The 22,909-nt window shown below is 41.2% G+C and overlaps 3 protein-coding genes across 3 annotated transcripts in view; 2 read left to right on the top strand and 1 right to left on the bottom strand.

The window, feature by feature from the left end:
- The first annotated feature begins 1,568 nt into the window (after positions 1-1,568).
- Positions 1,569-1,990, top strand: otos2 (otospiralin 2). Its single transcript, XM_049594593.1, has 2 exons — positions 1,569-1,632; positions 1,769-1,990. Exons 1-2 carry the CDS (start codon positions 1,569-1,571, stop codon positions 1,987-1,989), a joined length of 285 nt encoding a protein of 94 aa, XP_049450550.1. The 3' UTR covers position 1,990.
- Positions 1,991-11,002: 9,012 nt separating this feature from the next.
- ecrg4a (ECRG4 augurin precursor a) lies at positions 11,003-19,677 on the top strand. The gene is made up of 4 exons (XM_049594588.1): positions 11,003-11,161; positions 15,532-15,579; positions 15,670-15,839; positions 18,303-19,677. Exons 1-4 carry the CDS (start codon positions 11,092-11,094, stop codon positions 18,450-18,452), a joined length of 438 nt encoding a protein of 145 aa, XP_049450545.1. The 5' UTR covers positions 11,003-11,091; the 3' UTR covers positions 18,453-19,677.
- A 625-nt stretch (positions 19,678-20,302) lies between these two features.
- uxs1 (UDP-glucuronate decarboxylase 1) overlaps positions 20,303-22,909 on the bottom strand; it is a 58,545-nt gene continuing 55,938 nt past the window's right edge. Inside the window, exon 15 of the mRNA XM_049594538.1 lies at positions 20,303-20,579. Coding sequence (XP_049450495.1) covers positions 20,448-20,579 — 132 coding nt within the window. The 3' untranslated portion in view covers positions 20,303-20,447. The remainder of the gene's footprint in view (positions 20,580-22,909) is intronic.

Genomic DNA, 22,909 nt, shown 5'->3' with positions numbered 1-22,909 from the left:
CCAACTTTCACCCAAGAGGTGTTGGCGACTTTAAAGCCAAACCCTGTTCTGTTTCCTAAACCTAACCATGTGCGTTTGCTATTGAAGGAAAAAAAAAAAAGTCAATTCGTGTTGTACCGACATAGTGCGTTTATTTTGAAAGCAACTGTATGTTAACGTTTAATTTCCTGTGAAAACAGAAGTGTATTTCAAAAGAAGACAATGCATGCAACAGGCTGAATTTGACACGGCGTCCCAGAACATCAACATCAACACACCCAGGGTACCTTGCACATTGTATTTGGACATGGAAAGTCCAAATGTCGATATGTGACGAGCTCAGAGTGAGAATATGACACATCTTGGGTTCTTTAGGGTGTGTTATTTGCCTGTAACTTACTGCTCATACTGTGGATGTTGGCCAAAACACTCTTGAAAAAGATTTTTAATTTCAGTAAGGCTTTCCTGATGAAGCACAGGTTAAGTAAACAGTAGTAATCCAAGGTTTAATATAGTCTCCAATAAATGCACCATTTACTCCCATATAACTAAAAAATAGGCCCTTTAGGAGTTTATTTAACTCTTTTTCTGTTTTTAAAGATACTTTCTTCAGTAATAAAGGATGAGTTTGGGGCTGAGTGCACGGACACAGCAGGGATTCGGTCACAACCTCTCTTCTCTCTGCCGATGTCCTCAGAGAGACACAAACATCCATATAACAGTGAAATGGATGGGCCAAAAAAAAAAAAAAAAAAAAATTTCACACATCTAACTTTACGCCCTGTGGCTGAATGTCGGTACAGTCTGTCTGGATAGCAGGTGTGAAAACTGTCTGGTACATACTTCTTTCCATCCGCCTTCATCCACTCCTCCCTCTGATTTCTCTCCTCTTTCACCTTGAAAAGAGAAATCCATATCATTCCACGCAGCTCCGGGCTGAAAATCTCACACTGAGCTCCTGACAGATGTGACAACATGGTTAAATATATATTGTAGTAGAAGTAATTAGGAAGCTTAAAGGCCAGCGGCTGGATCCTCATGTGTCATCTAATTTTAAACTCCCTAACCTTGCCTTAAAACATCTTAACCACACACTGGGACACTGGCTAGAGATCATGACGTCATACTCCTCTAAACAAAGCACACAGACGTGAGAGGTGTGGAAGAGGCTCTCTGATGTGTTTCAGACAGTCAGGTGTAAAGAGGCAATATGCGAAAAACAAACATGTCCGCCTTTTCTGCTTCCCTCTAATCCAGGTGCAGTCGTCATCCTGAGATTAGTCTGAGACAGAAGGACGAAGGACAGGACCACGCGCGTAATCTCCTACTGATCCGGTAAGACAAGACAGAAGATGATATTTGTTGGAGCAAATATATTCTTTACAAATGGATTTGCTTCTTCATAGATACATGCAGTTATGTTGTAGCCTGTATGGTTTTAAAGAACATTCTGTTCTCATGGAAATACTCATTCTGGTGAAATGTAGAACATACAAAATGTGATCTACATGCATCTGAATTCACACACACATATATTTCTCTTGCAGTCTACAGGACATAAATACTTTTGTCTTTCACCTCCTGAAAGCATGAATCCTCTGTATGTGTCTGCGCTGCTCTATTTTCTTCTCCTCGGCTTCCTGCCTCCTACAGGTAGGCCTGCATCAGCAGCTCATACACGCCATTACACACGAACGGACCTGACAATATAATAAACACTCATTCTGACATGACAGACAAGTTGTGAAATCGTGTTCACACCTCTTTCTGTCACCGTCTCCTCTGACAGGAGCAGAGGAGAGTGATGGAGGAGGGGAGGTGAGGGAGAAACGGAGCCTACCCTACTGGGGCCTGTGGTCGTCAGACTTTTTCGGGTGGCTGGAGGAGCTGCGAGCCCGGGCGGCTCACGACGGGATGCAGGACCTGGCTCGCACCTTCTGGGCACACTTCCCCATCGGCAGTGAGCTGGGCTACGACAGTCCAGAGTCTGACCCTGAACCTGAGAGATGAGGCAGAGCAGAGACAAGAGATTTAAAAGTCTGAGGCCGACTTTAAAATGATGTTTAAAGTTCATCACTTTTTTTCTGTAACATTTTTTTCTTGTCTTCTAACCTTATCAAAATCCAACATTGAGAGTTGCAAGTACTGAAGTGGTATCCCTTCCATTTGCCACAGACTGAGCTCACACATTCAAATGAAAATATGAGTTATACATAAACAATAGTGTATTATTTGCTTGCCAAAAATTCAGATACAAAGAAACGTACAGTATGTTATTCAGTGATGACATCATGTTTGACATCTATTGCACCTCTGTCTTTTTTGTTTTTCCTCATCTGCTGTGAGGGTCAAAGGACAAAGTGGCGTTGCATGCTGTAAAGCCCTCTGAGGCTTTGTGATATTAGGCTTTATAAATAAAATTGAATTGAATAGAATTAAATGTGTGGTGTCATTGAGCCCTGTGGTTCCCAGCCTTTTTCCATAATGGACCTCATCCTTGGGTAAACTAATGACCTCTGATGAAGTGACATATTTTATGGATATTTCATAATGTATTGCATTAATAACCCAAATGGTGAACACATTTAATGCAGGAAGTTTGTGTTGAACAAGCAACTTGGATGAATTTTAAGCAGATCATTTCCTGAATGTTGCATCAGAGATGAGTTTCCCTGATATTGATATTTTAATAACTTTTTATATAATTTTCTGCCTGTGTTATGTATCTATTTTTAACAAGCATACATTCTTAAAAGGCTTCTTTTTTGACAAATTCTGTGTTTTCCTCTCCCTGACCCTTGGGCATTGGTCTGTTAGCTCTTTGGTTGTTTTATCTGTGTGCTTATCTAATGCAGGACGCAGCTGTTTAGTGGCGAGTGAAGACTGTGTGAACAGAGTTTGTGTTGTGGTCTTCACTGTGCCCTTATCCTGTGAGATTTATTTGAGTTTCTACATTGAAAATTATTTTGAGCTAGACTACAAAGAAATAAATTGAATGCTGAGGTATAGGGCTTCTGTATTTAAAAAAAAAAAGTTTTTTTTTTACACCCCTCTGAATCAAGAAGGCCTTGCGACCCCTCGTGAATCTTTGGCGACCCCCAGGTTGGGAACCTTTGAGAGGTCTAATGTCTGATGACAGATATCCAGATACATTTAGTTAAGATTTGGGAGGTGTGGTGCTGTGTCGATTTCTTTGTTCAGTCTATTTAAATCAATGGAGGCGATGGAATAAATGACAGAAACACCTCTCTGTATAATGGAATACAATATAACAGCAATTTTGTTTTAGACTGCATCATATTTAGCAAAGTGTGCTGAGCAAACTGGCAATTGACTTTACTTTGCTGATCATCCTGTGTGTCTTTATTTGCGAAGGATTTTGAATGCAGGCCCTTTTCTCCTAATGGAGTCATCTTACATTTGTAAATGTCTTGTATTGGCACTTTTACATGAGTAAACATTCTGAATATTTATTTCCCCCCTCAAGGACTCAGACACTCCAAACCAAAGTAATCTATCATTTTTCCTGCAGCAGTCTCTTAAAGCATGCTATGAGTTAGATCCTATTCATAAGAAATTCTTGTAAACTCAAGAAAAGTGAAATGTCAAGGATGTGAAACAGTGGTTTCATTCAGCTGTTTGAGGACTTGAACAGAACATCTAACTCTAAAGCAAGTTACCTCTGTATGTGTGTGTGATTTGACTCATTTGATCTACTTCACACTCGGCGGGTATATTGCTGGGGACCCTGGACTTACAATGTTGAATCTGCTGCTATGTGAACAGGCAACATGTTCAATATTAATAAATTTTGCATGAACAAGTGAACAGAGCTCTGTGCAGCAGCGGGGGCAGGGCTGCAGGGGGTTTGTGGATGCTGGGTACAGATCGTTCTCCATCGCTCTTTAAACATCTGTGATGTAACTTTTAAAATAAATACTTTTGTTCCTAAGGAACATAGCATCAAGTGTGGAGTTGTTTTTATGAGCGGTTCTAAAGAAAGCTGCAGGTTAACTACAGTAACTCACCCCTGCCTGCGTGCACACAAGAGAGCAGAGGGAGGGAGAAACAGTGTGTGTGCCAGAGGAGCTGCTGACTGAATTTACCAAGCATGGAGCCCACACTGTAACTAACTGCACTCCCTGAAGAAATATTATCGTATTTTTGGAAAAATGAAGGAGTGATTCCAGAGAGAAGCAGACAGAGGGGTCTACAGTCTGTGTTTGAAGGATATATCCAGGATGTCAAACTGACTCAGCAGCAACAACAGGTTAAAAAGACAAAGATAGTTAGAAGCTAAAGCCCAACTATAGGCTACAGATCACAGTGTAAAAGTGAACCACCACATCACTGCTGATCACCACACAAGACAATGAATATAAAGGGAAACTTTGCTGATATTGAACCAGCTCTGTGGCATCGCAGTGTGTGCAGATGAACGGTGTGTGGCTTCCCCCACGTGGTACTGAACAGGCAGAAGTCAAACACTGTTCATCTGCCCACATTGCGATGACACACAGCTGGTTGAATATCAGCAAAGTTTCCCTGCTTCCCTCCACTGGTTCCTGTACAGCAGGGTCGGTCTTTGTTTCACTGTTAAAATCATTAAAAAGCAAAAGCAGCACGTGTATACATTCAGTAGGCTATATCTTCAGTAGCTAGCTAGCTAACCCTACACTTTTCAGGGTTTGATTTTGGTTTTGGAACAGGGAAGAAACGTATATCTTTTTCCAACCTCTCCAGGTAACGAGTTACCTTGGAAATCCAGAGTTCTCGTGAGAGCACAATTTGAATTTGCTCAGAGAGTCACTCTGGCAATCAGTAATGATGCTCATTACCCATGCCCTTGGAGCTGAGCTGCACCAATCACATTGGTGTATCTTATATAGGCGGGCCAGAGGCAAGCTAAACAGATGACGACAGCGCTGCGACGACGAAGTCTGGAATCAGTCAGTAAACATTGCAAGATGGCTACGGACACCAGTTGTTTGAAACGGCTTTGGCCGTTACAATGAACGAGTTAGACTTGGCTTTTTCTCTAAAAGAGGAACAGAAGACAGCGCTCAAATCTTTCTTTTGCAAGAAGGACGTTTTTGCTGTTTTGCCGACCGAATATGGCAAGAGTCTAATCTACCAGTTAGCTCCACTGGTAGCTAAGCTCTGGATACATCACCCCGTGTATTGTTCTGATTGGTCGTAGTGTTATCCAATTGCGCACAGTGATATTTTCAAATGCTCGGTGCCGCCCCTCGAGTTGGGCCATTTGCATTACTCATAGCCAGACCCTAAATCTTTCTAGATTTGGGTCTGGATTTCCACGCTAGTAACAAGTATCATTAACACACGACGTGCCCCAGGCACAACATTTAGCTCCAAATCCACAAAACCAGCCTGAAAATGAAGGAAATCTGAAACGACTGCTTTAGAGTCAATGAAGCACAGCTGTGTTGTTGTCAGACCCTGGTCTGAGCCGGCCTGATGCTACGTTATGATTGGCCAGTCTGTGTCCAGGGTGAGACTTAGCAAGGGGTCAATTCTGGCTCCAAAACTCCAAGATGGCAACAGCCAAAATTCCAAACTTGACGGTTCAAAATGGGAGTCTGCAAAACAATGATGTCATGGATGCTACATACATTTTACTCTGAGCAGCAGGTAACAAAATGGGTCTGGAATGTCTCAAAGTCTGGCAAGAAAGCATATGTCATATAAAAACTAAAGTAATGGTCAAAATTGTCACAGTGAAATTTAAGGTGTGTTGATGGATTCATGTCGTCAACTCATGCATTATAACATTATAACATTATAAGTAAACGTTCCACCTTAAAAGTCACCGGCAGTCGGCCCAGTGAATTAAGTTATTCTTTCTCAGACTCCAGCTGCTGTGAGAGGCAGCAAAACATCCTTTCATTTTATAGTTACAGTTTACTATAAAACTCTCCACAGTATGAACAGTGGTTACATGAGCTTCAAAACCAGCCACAACTCAGCCCTGAGCAGAGTGACCGTCCCCTACTGACCAATCAACAGACTACAGTGTTCACAGCTCCACCTTTTAGTACCAGATCTGTGTCCTAGGTACCCCAACAGAGGGGGGGAACAAAAAATGGGGACGGTACAGAACGGTTCCATTGGTACAATCCACACCTTGCGTGCCGAAATGAACTATACCGTAGTGCTTGGTGGAAACAGGGCTTATGTCTAGCGAGAAAGTCACTGAGTTGACAGAACTGTGTGTGTGCGTGTGTGTGTGTCTGGTGTTCGCATGTGAGTGAGGGGGCGGGGATAGCTAAATTTCCCACACAAGATTCAGTAACTGTATGAGCTCATATTCATAGTAAATATTTTTGCAGTAGGGCACCCATCCTGAAGCTCGGGTTAAATGGAAAATTAAACTTGAAAAATTCACATCTGCACAGCTTTAGGTAATAAAAGACTTTGACTGTAGTCTGACTTTGAGTTTGGGATTTGTGTGAACTTTGAGGGGCTTCTGGGATGTAAAAGATGAATAAAAGTGTCAGACTGTTAAATTAATTCAACTCTGGTTCCAACAAAAATGGAAGCAGAGACAAAGATTTAGAAAGTTATGGAATGAAAGGAGGAAAATGTGTTTTGGACTAAAGCTCAATGTATATTTCTGATCTCAGGGTGTTTCAGTTTCTGCAACGAACACACAAACACGTTGACATGTCTGAGAGGATTACCTTATTCTGCTTTATCTTAGTCCCAGAATGCTCTGACGCAGACATGTTCATTTCACGGTTTAGTGGACAAACAAAAAGAAGCTTTGCACCCGATCTGAGTCATCGTATATGCTGAGGTTTTGCTCTTCTTCTCAGCTCAGTGTGGGGTACTGTACATTTGGATGGAAGAGATCGAACAGGAAGTCAGATGAGTCATGATGTTTTTAGGCTTTCAAGCAAAGATTTCTGAATCTCAAATTTTTCTCATAAATCCACAGACATCTGTTTTCCCTTTCTGCTCATCTGCAAGGAAAATATGCGCCTGAGGGCAGCGAGCCTTCACTAAGACTCGCTAAGTAGGAGTCAAGATCTCAGCCTGCTCCCTTTCAATGAATAAAAACACAAGGGAAATCATATCTATAGGCATGTCTGTGCTTAGCGCTGAGGCTTGTGCCTTTCACGGAGCTTCACAGCACACCAGCCATGACTCAAGATTTCTCAGGTTCAATCCACTTCAGAATGAGCTGACCTTTTCTCTTTAATGCCCGGTGAGAGCGTGCAGCTGAATCCTGCTCCTGTGTGAAAGCTGGAGGAATGCAGAGTTCATAAAGAGGACACAGCCACTGTTGTCAGAGCCTGATCAATAAAATAAAGAAAAGAAAAAGTACACAAGCTCATTTATCTGTATTCTTTTGCCTTTCACCTCAACCCTCTTTCTGTCTTTTGTTTCGTTGCTCACTTCACCTTCTTTCTAAACCCATCATGAAAGCAGTGCGATCGTCTGCCAGCTTCTGGGTTTCCTGCATTCCAGCTCAGAGACTGTTTGTAGCTCACAGCCAAATGCTTTCCCTCTCTCACACACACATTGATCGTATTACAAGTTCAAGTCCAGTCGAGGGAGGATTTCTGAATGAAACCTCTATAAAGTGAGTTTATCATTCAATCTAGCATCAGAAAGGCTGCGATTACTGTATGTACAGCTGCTCTGTACTGATGAACGCAGTGACTCCAGTCAGCAGTCGTTAAAGTGAGATTAAGTAACTTTTCATGAACAGTTTAACAAACTTCTCAAATGTGAATTCATAAGTGGTTCTGCAGATAAATCCTTACTTGGCGTGGTACAACCAGCAGCTTATGTTAGCTATCGTGTGGTGGAAATTTTATCGGCAAAGCACTCAACTAAATGTGCAGTAAACACTAAAGAGTTAAAAGAACAGTGTGTTAGATTTAAAAGCGTTTGGCGTTGAGGATTGCAGATTGCAACCAGATGAAACTTCTCCCACATGGCAAGTGTGAACTCCTGCTTAGATTTCCTTCAGTGTTCATTGTTCAGGAGGTTTTTCCAGGAGTTGAACTATCCACAGAGGTCTCTACCTTTGTACAACAAACAGACATGGTGATTTTAAAAAACACAACAAAGCAGTTTCATGGTACAAATCAGTGTTTCTCCAATACTGTTGAGCTTGTCGCACACTGACCACTCACCCAGCACCTGCTTCAGTACTCAGCTTTTTTCTCTGACAACTTGAGATCCAGATGTTCAGGAGGTTTTACCGTGTGCTGGAGTACACACAGAGGTCTCTTCCTGTCCAAAACAAATGGACCTGGAAATTTAAACAGGTAAAAAAGCTGAACAAATGCTGCTTGTGTCAAAACTAACTATGGCAGCCGACGTGAAATTGTGAATGGCCCTGTCTAGAGCCAGTGTTTGGTTTGTCCATTCTAGGCTAAAAACATGGCAGTGAACACGTCAGACTCTCTGGAAGAGGATCCACTCAGTAAGTACGCAGATATAAACGGCTCATTCTAAGGAAACAACAATTCTTATTTTCAGGCAGTGAGGTGGCCAGTTGAGGTGGTTCAAGCATCTGATTAGGATGCCTCCTGCACATCTCCTGCTAGAGGTGTTCCAGGCATGTCCCACTGGTAGGAGGCCCAGGGGCAGACCCAGAACATGCTGGAGGAATTACATATTTTATCTGGCCTGGGAACACCTCGGGATCCCCCAGGGGGAGCTGGACAGTGTTGCTGGGGAGAGGGACATATGGAGAACTTTGCTCAGCCTGCTGCCCTCATGACCCAGCCCCGGATGAGCAGATGAAAATGGATGGATGGAAGGCTATACACTAAAGAAAACATACTTATTATATTATATTCCACTTCTGTCAATAAATCCCCCTAAATCCTCTGCACTGAACCTTTAAGTTATAACAATTTGTCATTACAAAGGAGACACACAGACCTTAAAACAGAAATGACAAAAGATGTCTCTCACAATATTTTGCAGAGTACATTTTCATCATGTTTTTCATACTGTATCCAGTTCATTATATGTCTAATGCCCAAAGAGCAATTTTCATTGAAGTGAAAGGGCGCCATCTTTGTAGCAAACACACAACTATCTGAGAAGACCTGTAATGATGAACAAAAAAAATCGAGGGAGGATAAACTGCACAGCGTTGAACTGAGGCAGTGGGGGAGGTGGATAACAGTTTTATCTCCCTGCGCTAAAGGCATAGACTATAAAAAAATGGATGTAGCCACTGTGACATCATCCATTGGTTTGTGGACTCCTTTTTAGAGTCTCAAATTTGGCATGTTGGCCGTCACCATCTTGGATTTTTGGAGCAAAAAGTGACCATATTTGGACAAGACGGTGGAGATAACCTTAAAGGCCCAGACATACCAAACCAACCTCAAAGAAATAGTAATGACGAAAGCCAACTGTTGTGTCGCCTCACGTTGCCTGTGTCTCAGCCATAAAGTTGCACATGAACACACCACAAAGACTGCAGCCAACGGCCAACCAGCATGTATGTTCTGCACCTGCGTGAGAGGCATTAACTCTCCACACCAGGTGGCGCTAGTCTGTATTAGTCATTCAAAAAGGGAAATTGGAAGACCGTCTTGACACCAGTTAGTTAGCATATTAGCACACCAAAGACACAAACCAGTGTTGAAAGAACAAAGCTATTTGCTGTGCACCAGTTAACAGCCACACAATCACGAAAAATTTCCGCAATAGAGCTCAGTGGCTAAAGTGAAATAATCTTATCTTCTTTAACAAGTTTATCTTAATCTCCTTCCCTCTTGACTCTAGCCAGTTGTTTACTTGCCTCACTTCTGTATCTCTTCTCGTGCACTGAACTGAATGGCCAATCAGAGTGATTTCATTTACCGTCAGGCTCTGCTGTCTCAACATGCTGAATTGGCTGGGGGAAAAAAAAAAAAACAAAAAAAAAAACCTGACAGGAGCCGATGAGGTCCAGTGATGCAGGACAAACTGCAAAGACTAGAAATTGACCGATGGCCGATGGTCGGCTTGGTGTGTCAGGGACTTTAAGCTACCTGCTAGCTTGGTTAGCACGGTTCATTTACAGCTGTGGTAAACTGATAATGCTAATGATAATTATCACCAGCAATTAACGGACCTAAAACTATTGAAACAATACATACTTACCAGGAAAACTGAGCATCCGACTCCTGAGAGGGCCTTTCAGTGCAACCAAATTCTGAACAAGACTTAAGACGAACAAAGTGTTTCAATTTATTTACACTTTACTTCGGCTACGCCTATACTGTGTAAATCTGGGGTTACACAATGCATGCTATCTAATAACAATAACCCAACACTGTCTCTGTTGTAATGACTTGTCAGCGGACTGCACCCACCTGTCACTCAAAGCAGCCACACCCTAATTATGCATACATTTAGGCCTTAATAAAATGTAAAAAAGTGAGCTGTATACAAATTCATCCCCCACACTGTTGTCCTGATGGGGGAGGAATTAGCTATAGAGACCAAATCTGCTTTTTGTACCAGGCTGTAAACATGTTTATTTCTTCTTTAAAGTTAGGCATTTTACCATGGGGGTCTGTGGGGATTGACTCACTGCTGGACGCAGCCTCAAGTGGACATGTAGAGGAACTGCAGTTTCTGGCACTCCCGCTTTGGCTTCATTTTCCAGCCCCTGAGGTTGCTGCTTGGCTCAGGCTTTACATTTGCTCCCCAGAAATTCCCCTCTGAAAACAATACAGTATTTTTTGTAGCACTGCAGCTCCTTGCTTCAGAAATTACAAATTGTAATCCCTCCAAATCCTGAATATCTTTTCACAGATCATACCTGCACAACAAACCACATCCAGGTACACTGGAACTTAGCTTTTTCCTCCCTCTCACTGCTCCGTGTGCACTGTATGCACGGGAGATGGAAAAGTACCTGGGACACACATGAAAATTCATTTAAGAGCGGAAAATCTCCCAGTTGCAGGCTTGTTTCTGTAGGCAAGGAGGTAAATGACATTCCACCCCCATAGGCCAGTTTCCACTTGGAAAGTCTGGGTTGCCGCCCACTCTTCCCTCTGGTCGTGCAGCAGTTTTATGCACAGTTGTTGCTTTAAAGCAGCTCTGTAAAGACTAAAAGGCTTCAAGATGGCATCCCAGCAGCTCTACTTGAGGATAATGGGGCTGGCTGTGTTGTTGACACTCTTTGCACTGAGAGGTGAGCTCAATCTTGTTCTTTTCTTCTGCTTTGCATTTAAAGGTTTTTCCATCTACACAAACACAACAGCACAGAGACAGATGATGAAGGACAGACTACCTTCACCATCTGGCCTTATACTGTTGTGGTAGCTCTTTAAACACTAGCAGTTAAAAAGAACAGCAGCTGCATGTCAGAGTATGAGAGGTATCATTTAAAGGAACGTTTGCTCTTAGAAAACATGAAAAGGAAAAAGCAGCCACACTTACTACAGTAACTTTGATAAGGAAACTGAAAATACAGTAAACTATGGACTCGCTAATAAAGAGCAGGCTCTAAAGGCCACAGCAATAGTTTTATGTTTCACTTTCAGTCAGTGAAATCTACATTTCCGCTGCCCATCATGTAGATATTCCATTTTTATTAATGGTATTAATTTAAATTTGGTGGGAAACTCCACCTATAAAGACTTGAAACTTAGTTGAGATGGAAAATCCATCACAGTGAACACTGCATCTGCTTCTAATATTGCCTGAATCACTCTGTTGCTATGTGATAATGCAGCTAAAGTGTAGATTTAATCACAACACATGCCCTGTCATGTTGTAACCTCATACTTATAGGAAAAATAAATACAGCCAGACAGTATGATATTAAAAAATGATTGCAGGATTACGTTATCAGAATGATTCCAGGTGCATTTCAAGTCTCTGCTTGCTTGGAATTTAAAAGTTAGAGCACAATTCTGTGAGACAAACTCATCAAAAAAATCTACAAAAGACAAATATGCCATGCTTTGGAAAGTGGCTGTCATGGAAAGTACATCAGGTAGAAATGGGATAAGACATGCAAAACATCAGAATGGATCTTTAATGAGTAAACACTCATGCTTCATTCTCTCCAATCACTCTTTAGACAGCCGAGGTTGCACTCCCTCAGATGGAAAATAGCTTGAATCATTTTGTTCTCAACAACATTAACTTAATTTAACATTAACTTCTGTAGTAAACCCAAAGTCTATCCCTTTAGCTGCAGAGTTGCACTGCACTCAATTATTTCAGGAATTTTTTCTTATCTAGTCCTGATAATCAATCCCTTGTGGTGTGCCTCAGGGCTCTACTTTAGGACCACTGCTTATATAACATAGCAGTGTCAATACAGTGACACAGTGGGGAAGATAGATTTCTAGATATTCTACTTTACATCTTTATGTCCTCCGGTGACAATGAATAACAAAATGTTACTGCAACCAGAAAGAGGTCTTAAAATCAAAATGCATTAAGTCCCCTTCCTTTTTAATTTTTGAACAGATGTTTTCAGAAGACGAAATTACTACTTACGGAAATATTTTAACAAGACTAAGGCCCTGTTTCCACCAAACGCTTTCGGTATGGTACCTTTGGAACCAAAAGTAACCCTTCAGACATGGTACCTAGACCCTAGCGTTAACACCGCAAACAGTACTCTTAAATGTGGGCAGACTTGTGGTCACTCACTGCTGCGTCCAGCGCTCACTGTATTTCCTCCTTTATCAGTCTGCACCTTGTTTACTGTCCACAGAATGGGGTTGCATGCCGAACAAAATAAAACAGGCTGCAGTGAGAGTCTCTCTCACTGGGATATTTAAAAATAGCAGGTATGTGCATTTAGTCCTTTTCAGACAAGCTCAGGGGCTTCATGTTGCTGGAGCCCACAGGAACAACGCGTCCTTTGGGGGGCATGAATGTCTGCACAAAATTTCACAGCAATTTATCTAATACTTGTTGAAACATTCCACGCAAAGCCAAAAATGTCAACCTCATCACGACACTGTAGATGAAAAGTCGGGGGATCAGTCGTCAGTAAGAAATATCATCCGGGGGCCATGAACATCTGTACAAAATTACATGGTAATCCAACCAACATATGTTGAGATATTTTTATCTCAAATGACTAACCTTCCAACACCGCCAACATATATTAAAATGCATGCAACACACATGAGGAGCTGATAAATGCAGTGTTACAGATGGAGTCAAGGAGTTCACTGCTTTCTAATGATGAGTGTCGGAGAAAAGCTCTCGGAGGAATGATTCGTACAGTACATGTCTTGAACAGACTGAAAAATGGCAAGAATTTTGCAGGGATATTGTTGTTCATAGCTCAGTTGAAACATACTGGAGGAAAACCAGATGGAAGCCATTTTTTCCAGCTGTATCCTACAGTGCAAAAGTTTAGTGCATAAGCCAAGACAAAGCCCACTTGAAAAATGGATTGCTTTCTGTGCATATTCTTAGAGTGCGAGGTAAGGTAAGTTTAGAAAAACCTCAGATCCAAGTTTTAGTTTTTCAGAAAAAAGAGAATTAAACTGTCTAACACTAAAGGAAATGTGGTCCAGATGTAGTGAGGCATTTGTGCTCTGGGAGAACAGTAAATTGCCACAAAACTACAAGTATTGCGAAGGTTATTTGACTGACCCGGCTGTGTGCAAAGATGCACAACTCATTAGTGCTCTTTGTCTACATGAACATTCACTGCACACAGTGTAGCTCCAGTGTTCCGGTGGGAGAGCAGAGCAGCATGAGGGAAGTGGCTGTAATTATATTTACATGCAAATTGGCCAATAGCTAGTGTTACTGGATGTTTGTTGGCAACTTCTGCTTTAACCACACTGAATGCCAAAGATGTTTGCAGCTTTAATGAAAACTGAAAGTCTAAAACTCCTGAGGCTAATTAGAAAATTCGCAGCAGTACAAGCAGAATAATCAGAACCTGTAATGCAGTTTTTTTAAAGAATGAAGCTCAAGGTTTGACAAACTATCTATATATGAGAGGACTTAAGGGAACAGTGTGGCAGATTTAGTGGCATCTAGTGGTAAGAATTGCAAATTGCAGCTAGTCTAAACTTCTCCTGGTTAGGATTCCTTTAGGAGGTTTTTACCAGGAGCCAAATTATACGCAGAGGTCTGTTTTTCTCCAAAACAAACGGACCAGGTGGTCAAAACTGGTAAAAACTCTGAATAAAGCAGTTTCACATTACAAATCAGTATTCCTCCAACGCTGTGTGACATGTCAGAGACGGGCTGCTAGCCCAGCACCTGCTAATGCGTGCCCACCTTTTGTCTCTGATGATTAAAATCCAAACGTTCAGGAGGTTTTTACTACAGAGGTCTTTTCCTCTCCAAAACAAATGGCCCCAGTAATTTAAACCGATAGAAACAATGAATAGTTTCACATTAAAAAAAACTGTGCTTTTCCCAAGCAGTAACCTCCAAGGCTAAAAAAAGACGGACACTAGAAAGTGCCAAAAACTGCAGTTCTTTCAACGGCCACTTGAGGCCGGCTCCAGAAGCCAGTGAATCCCCACAGACATGATAATATGCCCAACTTTACAGCAGAAATAAACAGCCTCTCGTCCAAACATGGTCAATCCTGGCTTCACAAAAACAAGACGGTGATGGCTGAAATGCCAAACTCAAGACTTCAAAACAGGAGTCCCAAACCAATGGATGCCTTCACAGTATGATAAGATATGATAAGATAATCCTTTATTCGTCCCACAGTGGGGAAATCTACAACATTACAGCAGCAGAGGGAGAGTACAAACAGGAAGCATCAGTAGGCAATATTTAAGTATGTAAAATAAGTAAAGGATACAAAAACAAAGAGCAATATAATGAGCAAACTGTATAAAAACACAAGGGGACATATAAGGAAGCATCAAAAAGAAGCAGAATATAATAAAGAGACAGACTGGCTGATTTTACTGTACATTATTGATGGAGGGAGTATAGATATTGCACAGTTTAACAGTACTCATTGCACCCCTGTGATTGGTTGTAAGCAGTAAAAAATAAAAGCAAGATATAATTATAAATTGGTTGAGTGGCAGAATTTACAGTAGCTACAATAGCTACATACATTATTTTTAGTCTACAGTTTTTCCAACGCTTTTGTAGTGAAGGGGCTTTGAACTACGGTGGCCGATGCCAAAAAGTGAACGGCCCCATCTAGAGTCAATGTTTGGTTTGTCCATTCTAGGATACTGTAGAAACATGGTGGTGCAACATGGTATCTCCATAGCGGAGGACCTGCTTCCTATGTACATATAAACAGCTCATTCTAAGGTAACGAAAACAAAACGGTTCTTCTTTTCAGGTGATTATACACTAAAGAAAACATACTTATTATATTATATTCCATTTCTGCCAATACATCCCCCTAAATCCTACACACTGGACCTTTAAACACCTTATACAAGTACAGAGTCGGGCTTAAAGATTGTCCATTAAACATAAACACAGTGGCTGTTTAGAAATAAATGACATTTAATTCAGTTGTATTCTACTATTTTCAAGGGTCTAACTTACCTGACACTCACACTGCAGCTCTCTGTCCACTCTCCTTAACAGATGCATCCAGTGAAAGCAGCTTGCACAAGATCTTGAGGAAAAGAGATGGTAACACTTCACTTAAACAGTGTGATTATACCTGAGAGCAGCTTTGGTAAATGCCTTCTCATCCTTTTGCCCGATTGTGCTCCCATCCAGTGGCAGGAGCTGGTACTGCCCCCTCAAAGTCCTCTGTTGCCGTCCCGTCTTCCAAGGCTCAAGAGTTCCTCGCAAAACTGAGCAGAACCAAGAGGAACCTCTGGGATCGCAGCAGACCGGACGTGCAGCAGTGGATCATGCAGTTTATGTACATGGGATTCGATGAGCAGGTGGGTTTGTGTTTGTTCAAGCGCTCAGGTTTTCTATGCACTCCTAAAGTCTTACACATACACACACACACACACACACACACACACACACACACACACACACACACACACACACACACACACACACACACACACACACACACACACACACACACCATAAAAACAGAAATCAATCTCCAGTGGAGCTGTCAACATCTTAGGGATTCTGCAAAGCAAACGTGGCACAAATGTGACACAGATTTATCACGTTGTGAGAAATTACTCTTTACATTGGGTTTTGAGGAACAAAAGAACACACAGAGCAGAAACACAAAATGTCTTTCGCCTGTTTCCATATCATGAACCAAGAATACGTGCTACCAATATGTTTGTAACAGTTAGCTGTTTTCTGACACAAGACAGATATAAAAACTAAGAAATCTAAATGGAAGCAGCAGAGGCCAAGTTTCAGACTTGTTGCCAAACTCTAAATACCCTGGATCCTACACTTCCCATAATGCACCTTGTTTCTTTTGTTGGACCATATATCCAGTTTGTAATATTTTTGTCTCTGGAGTTATTTGGTGATAAAAGTGCAACATTGCATGACAGTTTAAAAATTAATAAGGGCCAAAGCAACAATAATTTATTGCTGATCGTATCTCCCATCACTTTATATAACTTTCACAGGAATCTATGTTCAGTTTTATCTGATTAATTTGCTTATTATTGTGACGAAATTTGATAATCATGAATCTAATCCTTGAGCAAAAAGCTAAATTTTTCAGAACTATCTGTATCTATCAAGCAATACATGTCCTATTAATGAACGTACAGACAAAATATTTCACTTTCTATTTCTTTTAATCTTCTTTCAGTATAAACTATAGTCCCTCTGGTGTGTTATATTTGTAGACTCATGCTGTGTTCACACTATGAGCGACACAGCAACAGGCTACAAGAAGCTGGTGACATGAAGTCAGAGTGATGTCTGACACTTGTCACTGGGGACAGGCGTAACGTGCTACAAATCAAAACTGAGATGGCCCCAACTTTTTACAATCTTTTTTTTTTTTTTAAAAAAAAAAATCTGTGATACTGTGTTATTTAGCATAGTTAACTGACGCTATGCAAGCTTTATGTCCATTGCATTGCACACAGGGTTGCAATGGGGCAATGAAGTGACTCATGTGGAATCTTCTGCATAAGGACTTGAAATTGCACTTTTTGGCTCTCGGCTGTTTCGAAGAACTGTTGCAGGATTTTTGTATACAATCTTCTATATGCCAATGTCACAGTGTGTCTCACCTGGTCTTTGTCATCATGTGTAGTTGCTGTTTTTGTGTTTTTATGGTTCATTTCTAGTTTATATTAACATAAGTTTTGGCTTTTCTTTGTAGTAATCTTATTTTGTGTTTTATATTGTTTGTTTTAGAGCTGTACATTTTTGTTCTGTATTTTTGTTCTGTTGTCTGTCTGTAACTTATGTTGCTGCCTGTTTTTAATCTCAAGAGGTTTTTCTGGTTAAATAAATAAATAAATAAATAAATAAATAAATAAAATGGGGCTCAGACAATGTGCTCCTCTCACTTGTTCACAGCGAGGCTCAGCTGGAAAAATCTTGTCGCAATTTTAAGTGCACCAGCTGGGATTTTACCATATTTGAATGTAGATTTGTTGACACTAGTGGGGTTGTTTGTGTTGTTGTCAATCAAATATGATCAAACCACACCAACGCAAACAAAGAGACACGTTTGTTCTCTAGAGTTTAAGTTTTAGGTGGGGTGTAAACAGGGCTAAAAGAATAAACCATGCAAAAGAAATGAAATGAAAACCCAAAAACAGACAAGCGGACATTAAAAATGTGTGTAATCTGGATCTTTATATATGTCAGATCTGTGGAGTGACAAAGCTGGTGTAAACTGTAGTCTGATGTCTGAAAGATAATCTTTACATAAGGCACAGTTATCCTCACAATGCTGCTGTCTGACTGAGTGAATAAATACAAACGTGGAACTAAATACATTGCATACATGAATTCACTCTCTCCCACACAAGTATAATCCCATTTGCAGAGCCAGTTTCAGTCTTAATTCACCAGGGACAGCGAGGACTGGAGGGAGCAGAGTGCACAGAATTACCCCTCACTGCCAGCGTCTCTGGCAGCTGACAGCATTTTCGTTTCAGCGAGTATAGCAGTGACTCTCACGCAGCTCCAGTCACGACACCTTGTATGTGTGTGTGTGTGTGTGTGTGTGTGTGTGTGTGTGTGTGTGTGTGCCATTTACTGTTGCTTTCTTAAAAGGCCAAAGCTGTGAAAGCATTGGCCTTTTCAATGTTTGCCTTTCATGCATGTCTATTTGCCGCAGCTGTGCCCGCTGACAGACTCAGCGGACACCTTATCAGCTGCCTCTGTGTCTATTAGCTTGAGATTTGTTGAGTTTCCAAACGAGTCACGTCTGTGCCGTGTGTTTTCCTCACCAGAGGCTGGAGACTGACCTGTCATACTGGATGGACCAGGCTCGCGCCAGTGACCAAGGGCGTCAACACCACTATGATGAGAATGCCCCCATTGGCCCACGTGACCCCAGTGCTTACAGACACGGAGCTAATGTCAACTATGATTACTATTAACTGTGACAGTCTGTTGGTTTTACACCTGACGTGCAGCTGCCAGTATCCAAGTACTCCTAAGTCAGGGTTCCCACATATTGTTACCAATTAATTTTAATAACTTATCCATAATATTTTTCCCAATATCCATGACTTTATGTAAGTAGTTAGAGATGCAGCCATAAGTTATTAAATACGCTTTTCCCAGGCATTTGCAAACTGCTAGCGTTTGCTATCTTTACAAGCTCGTTAGACATTCCAGCCGCCAACTACCAACATATGCCCAAAATAGGTAATTCGCAAAAAACATCAAGGCCACGCCCCTTTTTGGAGGAGAGAAACTAAAAATCCTAGATGTCAGTGGAATTTCACATGTGACAGTTTGTAAGTATTTATTTCTTGTTGAATGAATATTTGTTTTATGGACGAGTCTAATTGTTTTGGAACTGTTTAAAAAAAGAAAAAAGGAGGCAGCACTTCAACAGTGGCGTTCTCAGTAAGCAGAGTGTTGAGCCCAAATCCAAGGGTGCATACTCCAAAAAATGCGAAGAGGTAACACATGCCAAATTCCCAAGTGAAGGAGGACAAAATAGTCACATTTCATTTGTTTAATTGGCTCACATTGCAATTAAACTATGCTGACATGTTTCTGCATACCATGAGCCTTCATCAGAGCTTTTCTGCATTTTCCTCTTTCTCTCCTCATGTGACAATGTGCTTCTTTACCCCTGAAAAGGCGGGGCTTGGCAATGACACGATGTATCATGTGATACTGGTGGTGTTTCAACTGTGACACAGCCCAGCACTAGTTTTTAAATTAGTAACAGAAGGAATGTATTTTGCATTTTGGGATTATTATGAACATTTTTAAGCAATTGCCAAAACAATATATGTTCAAAACTTTTCCAAAACCTTCTGTTAGCTCCTCAGGTCTGGAAATCAGTTTTTCTAATTTCATAACTTGTCCAGGAATGACATGAGCGTGGGAACCCTGCACAGCTGCTCCGGCTTCTTTGTTTTAATTGGTTAGATCAACTAGTATAACCCACTCTTTGTCACCATCCTCACGTATTAGTTACAGAGCAGAGGTGATGTTCAGTGACAGCACAAACACAATTATGCGTGCTATTTACAAATTTTGTAAGCAACATTTTGAGGCAGCTGATTTGTATGAAATACTGTTAAAATCTGATGTCTGGCTCTTTTCTCATCACAAGGTCACTGTAAATAAAGATGCGGCTCTTACTGTCTGAGTCTCCTGCTTTTTTACTTCCACTAAACAACACACGCATCACATGCACACACACAAATATCACCTTCCCTAATTATGTCATACGCAAAATATTGGACAAATTTTATTAAAATAGCATCTTCATCTGAAATTGATAACGCACATCCGGACATGAGATTTCACAAAGCAGAACACATGATGATGCTGTAACAGTCTCTCTAGAAGATTCACCCAGTCCTGCGGCGTGCTGCATCAACAGCCAACAGGGTGCTAACTGACACGCCGCTGATAAGAGGACAAAACATCCAGTGGAAAAAACATTATCAGGCCGCTCATCTCTGGAGACAAAACACCATGAAACTGATAAAATAAACACGAAGCACTGATGCACGGTACGAGCCGTTTGCAAGATTCTCACGTCTGCGATTTAAATAGCAAAAGCATAAATTCACCAAAAAAAACAAAAAAAACCAAAAAAAAAAAAAACCAAAAAGGTAGGCTGGGTTTTAGATTTCTCGCCTCAGATTTCTGTTGTTGATTCAAGTTTGTCCATCCAACACGTAAGCTCTGGTGTGGAAAGCCCTTACCCCACAGTGCAGCTGCAGCTCCAACGCAAGGCAACACAACACTCTTAAAAGTCGTCTCTGCTTCTCCAAAAAAATAAAAATAAAAATTAAAAAAAGACGCCATATCCCAGAGCGCTCTACTTGACAGTGTATTTCAGAGAGTTGCTCTTCAAGGGTCCTTTGAGGAGTCTTAATATCCTGTGTGTGTGGTGGGAAACCTCAGTTGTGTCTGGGTCTTCCTTTCTTCATGCGGGCGGCTTTAGGTTTGGGGATGTACTGGTTGTTGGCCTGGTGCTCCAGCTCCCTGCTGAAGTACTGGATGGTTTTGTTCAAGCCTTCCTCCAGAGGCACCTGTCCACACGAGACACAACACATACAACATGAGAATACCACCAATGTCAGATACTGGCTGTAAATATATAAGGCAGTCATGTAGCCTTAATGATTGATGGAGGCTGCTCTCCAAACACAGCTGAACAACTCATTTACTCAGCTAATAACATGCTTATTAACTTGTGAACTCGCTGTCTTAAGACTTCCTGTATGTCAGAGATTCCCCTGCAGTATAACTAATGCACTAAGTCTGTTCTAACGCACCTGACTCATCTTAAAATAAATAAATGAAATAATCAATACACGTCAGTGTAGAATTTCATTGACAGCTGGTGGACTTAAAAATAAAAATAATGATTACGTGTCGTCTTCTGCATAAAAATTAAATTTCAAAACATTAAATATGTACAAAAATCTGATTTTAGCATTAATTCAATGTTATTTATGTCTCTCCATGTGATCATACTGTAAAATTCTCATATAGAGACCTACAGTTGGTTAATAATTCTTGTGTCTAAGTAAATAGCTGGAGTTACGAAGGCAATATTTCCTTGAGTGAACTGATGCTGAACAGCTTCTTGTTTTTCTTTCTCAGCTTTGATGATTTCTGATCCATTTGTGAGTTTGTTAACACGTTTGTACGTCCAAATGTCCCTTAGGTTTAGTTTAGTACATCCTCTATCTTACTATATAATGACAATGACAATGGGATGCGAATGAAGCAATATTTAGGGATGCACCGAATATTCGGTAACCGAATATATTCGGCCGAATATTGCAAAAAAACACACATTTGGTGGAATAAGTTAAAAGCAAGGCCGAATAATAGCGGCGTGTTTTGATAACGCAGTCAAACAGTGTGCCGTGACGGGCGGAGTAGAATGTCAGCAGTGTGGCGATCCGTCCGTCACCGCGCTGGCATTTGCGACTAAAAATAGTTTTGAGCGAGCAAAATAGGCTTAAATCATTCAGCACGCTGTGTGAGCAGCCTACAGATTTCAACCACCAGCAGAAACGAAAGGCGAATCCCACCGATTGTGGGTTGAACAGGGGTCACAGACACACACAGTAATGTATTCCTGTCAAATACAGCGGCCATCGGCTTACCGGGTGACGGAGAAGTCGGCTCCAATAATATTCTCTTCTTGGCGTCATGACTGCCCAGAAGTACCTGAACAGCCGAGCCAGCCGAACACAGGTATGTGACGTGTTAGAGAAGAAACGAGCCGTTCACGGCCCACACATATCATTGATGTATTATAGAAAAGTGATTTATCTTTTTATAAATGACAAAAAGCACATCTGCCTCATTTTTGCTGTGGTATCGTGATACTACTCAGAACCGTGATATTTTCACTGGTATCGCACAGTGGGTCCCAATTTTGGTACCGTGACAACACTAATCTGGAGGGGGTTCATCTGCAAAAACTAATGAATAACTAAACAACAATATTCGGTATTCGGTACTCGGTATTCGGCCAAGCGTTTAATATTATTCGGCTTTGGCCACAAATTTTCATTTCGGTTCATCCCTAGCAATATTACATCAATTGGCCAAAGGGGGGCGCTATGCAAACTTTGAATGGGCATATCTCATGCCCCATATGTCGTAGAGACATGAAACTTTGCGCAGAGATGCCTCTCCTCATGAGGAACAAATTTGCCTCAAGAACCCATAACTTCCGGTTATACAGATTTTCCGCCATTTTGAATTTTTTGAAAAACACTTAAAATCGATCTCTTCCTAGGAAGTTTGACCGATCTGCATGAAACTGGGTGAACATAATCCAGGGACCAATATCTAAAGTTCCCTCTTGGCAAAAGTTGGAAAACTTACTAAAACTGAGCTTCTATAAGGCAATGAATATTGTGGAGGGCGAGGCTCATCACATAAAGGTGTATAACATCTCAAGGGTTTCACCGATCACCATGCAACTTTGTAGGCATATGACCACACATAATCTGAGGGGACCCCTCCATTACTGACCCCATCAAACAAAATGGGGGTGCTAGAGAGCTAATTTCTTATCTAGGCCTAACCGCCATATTGATTTTTACTAAACTTGGTAGATATGTAGAACAGGACGCCTCAAGGTGACTGGAGAAATTTAACTCTAATTGGCAACTGGGTGGCGCTATAACAACAGAAAAATGCTTCAAAATGGCTAAAATGCAACCAATTGCTGTGGCTCCCCCTGTGGCCAAATGTTGTTGTTGTTTTTTCTAGTTTTTGGTATGACTAAGTCATGGTATGGTATGCTGTGCATAATCACGGAAACTCATTCGTCAGTCATTCATTCTACCAGTGCGCCCCACTTTTAAGTCAGTACAACATATAAACACTTTAA

Source organism: Epinephelus fuscoguttatus, linkage group LG13, assembly GCF_011397635.1.
Source record: "Epinephelus fuscoguttatus linkage group LG13, E.fuscoguttatus.final_Chr_v1".
NCBI lineage: Eukaryota > Metazoa > Chordata > Actinopteri > Perciformes > Serranidae > Epinephelus > Epinephelus fuscoguttatus.
The sequence above is the reverse complement of the archived record's forward strand: the minus strand, read 5'-3'. Positions and strand labels throughout refer to the sequence as shown.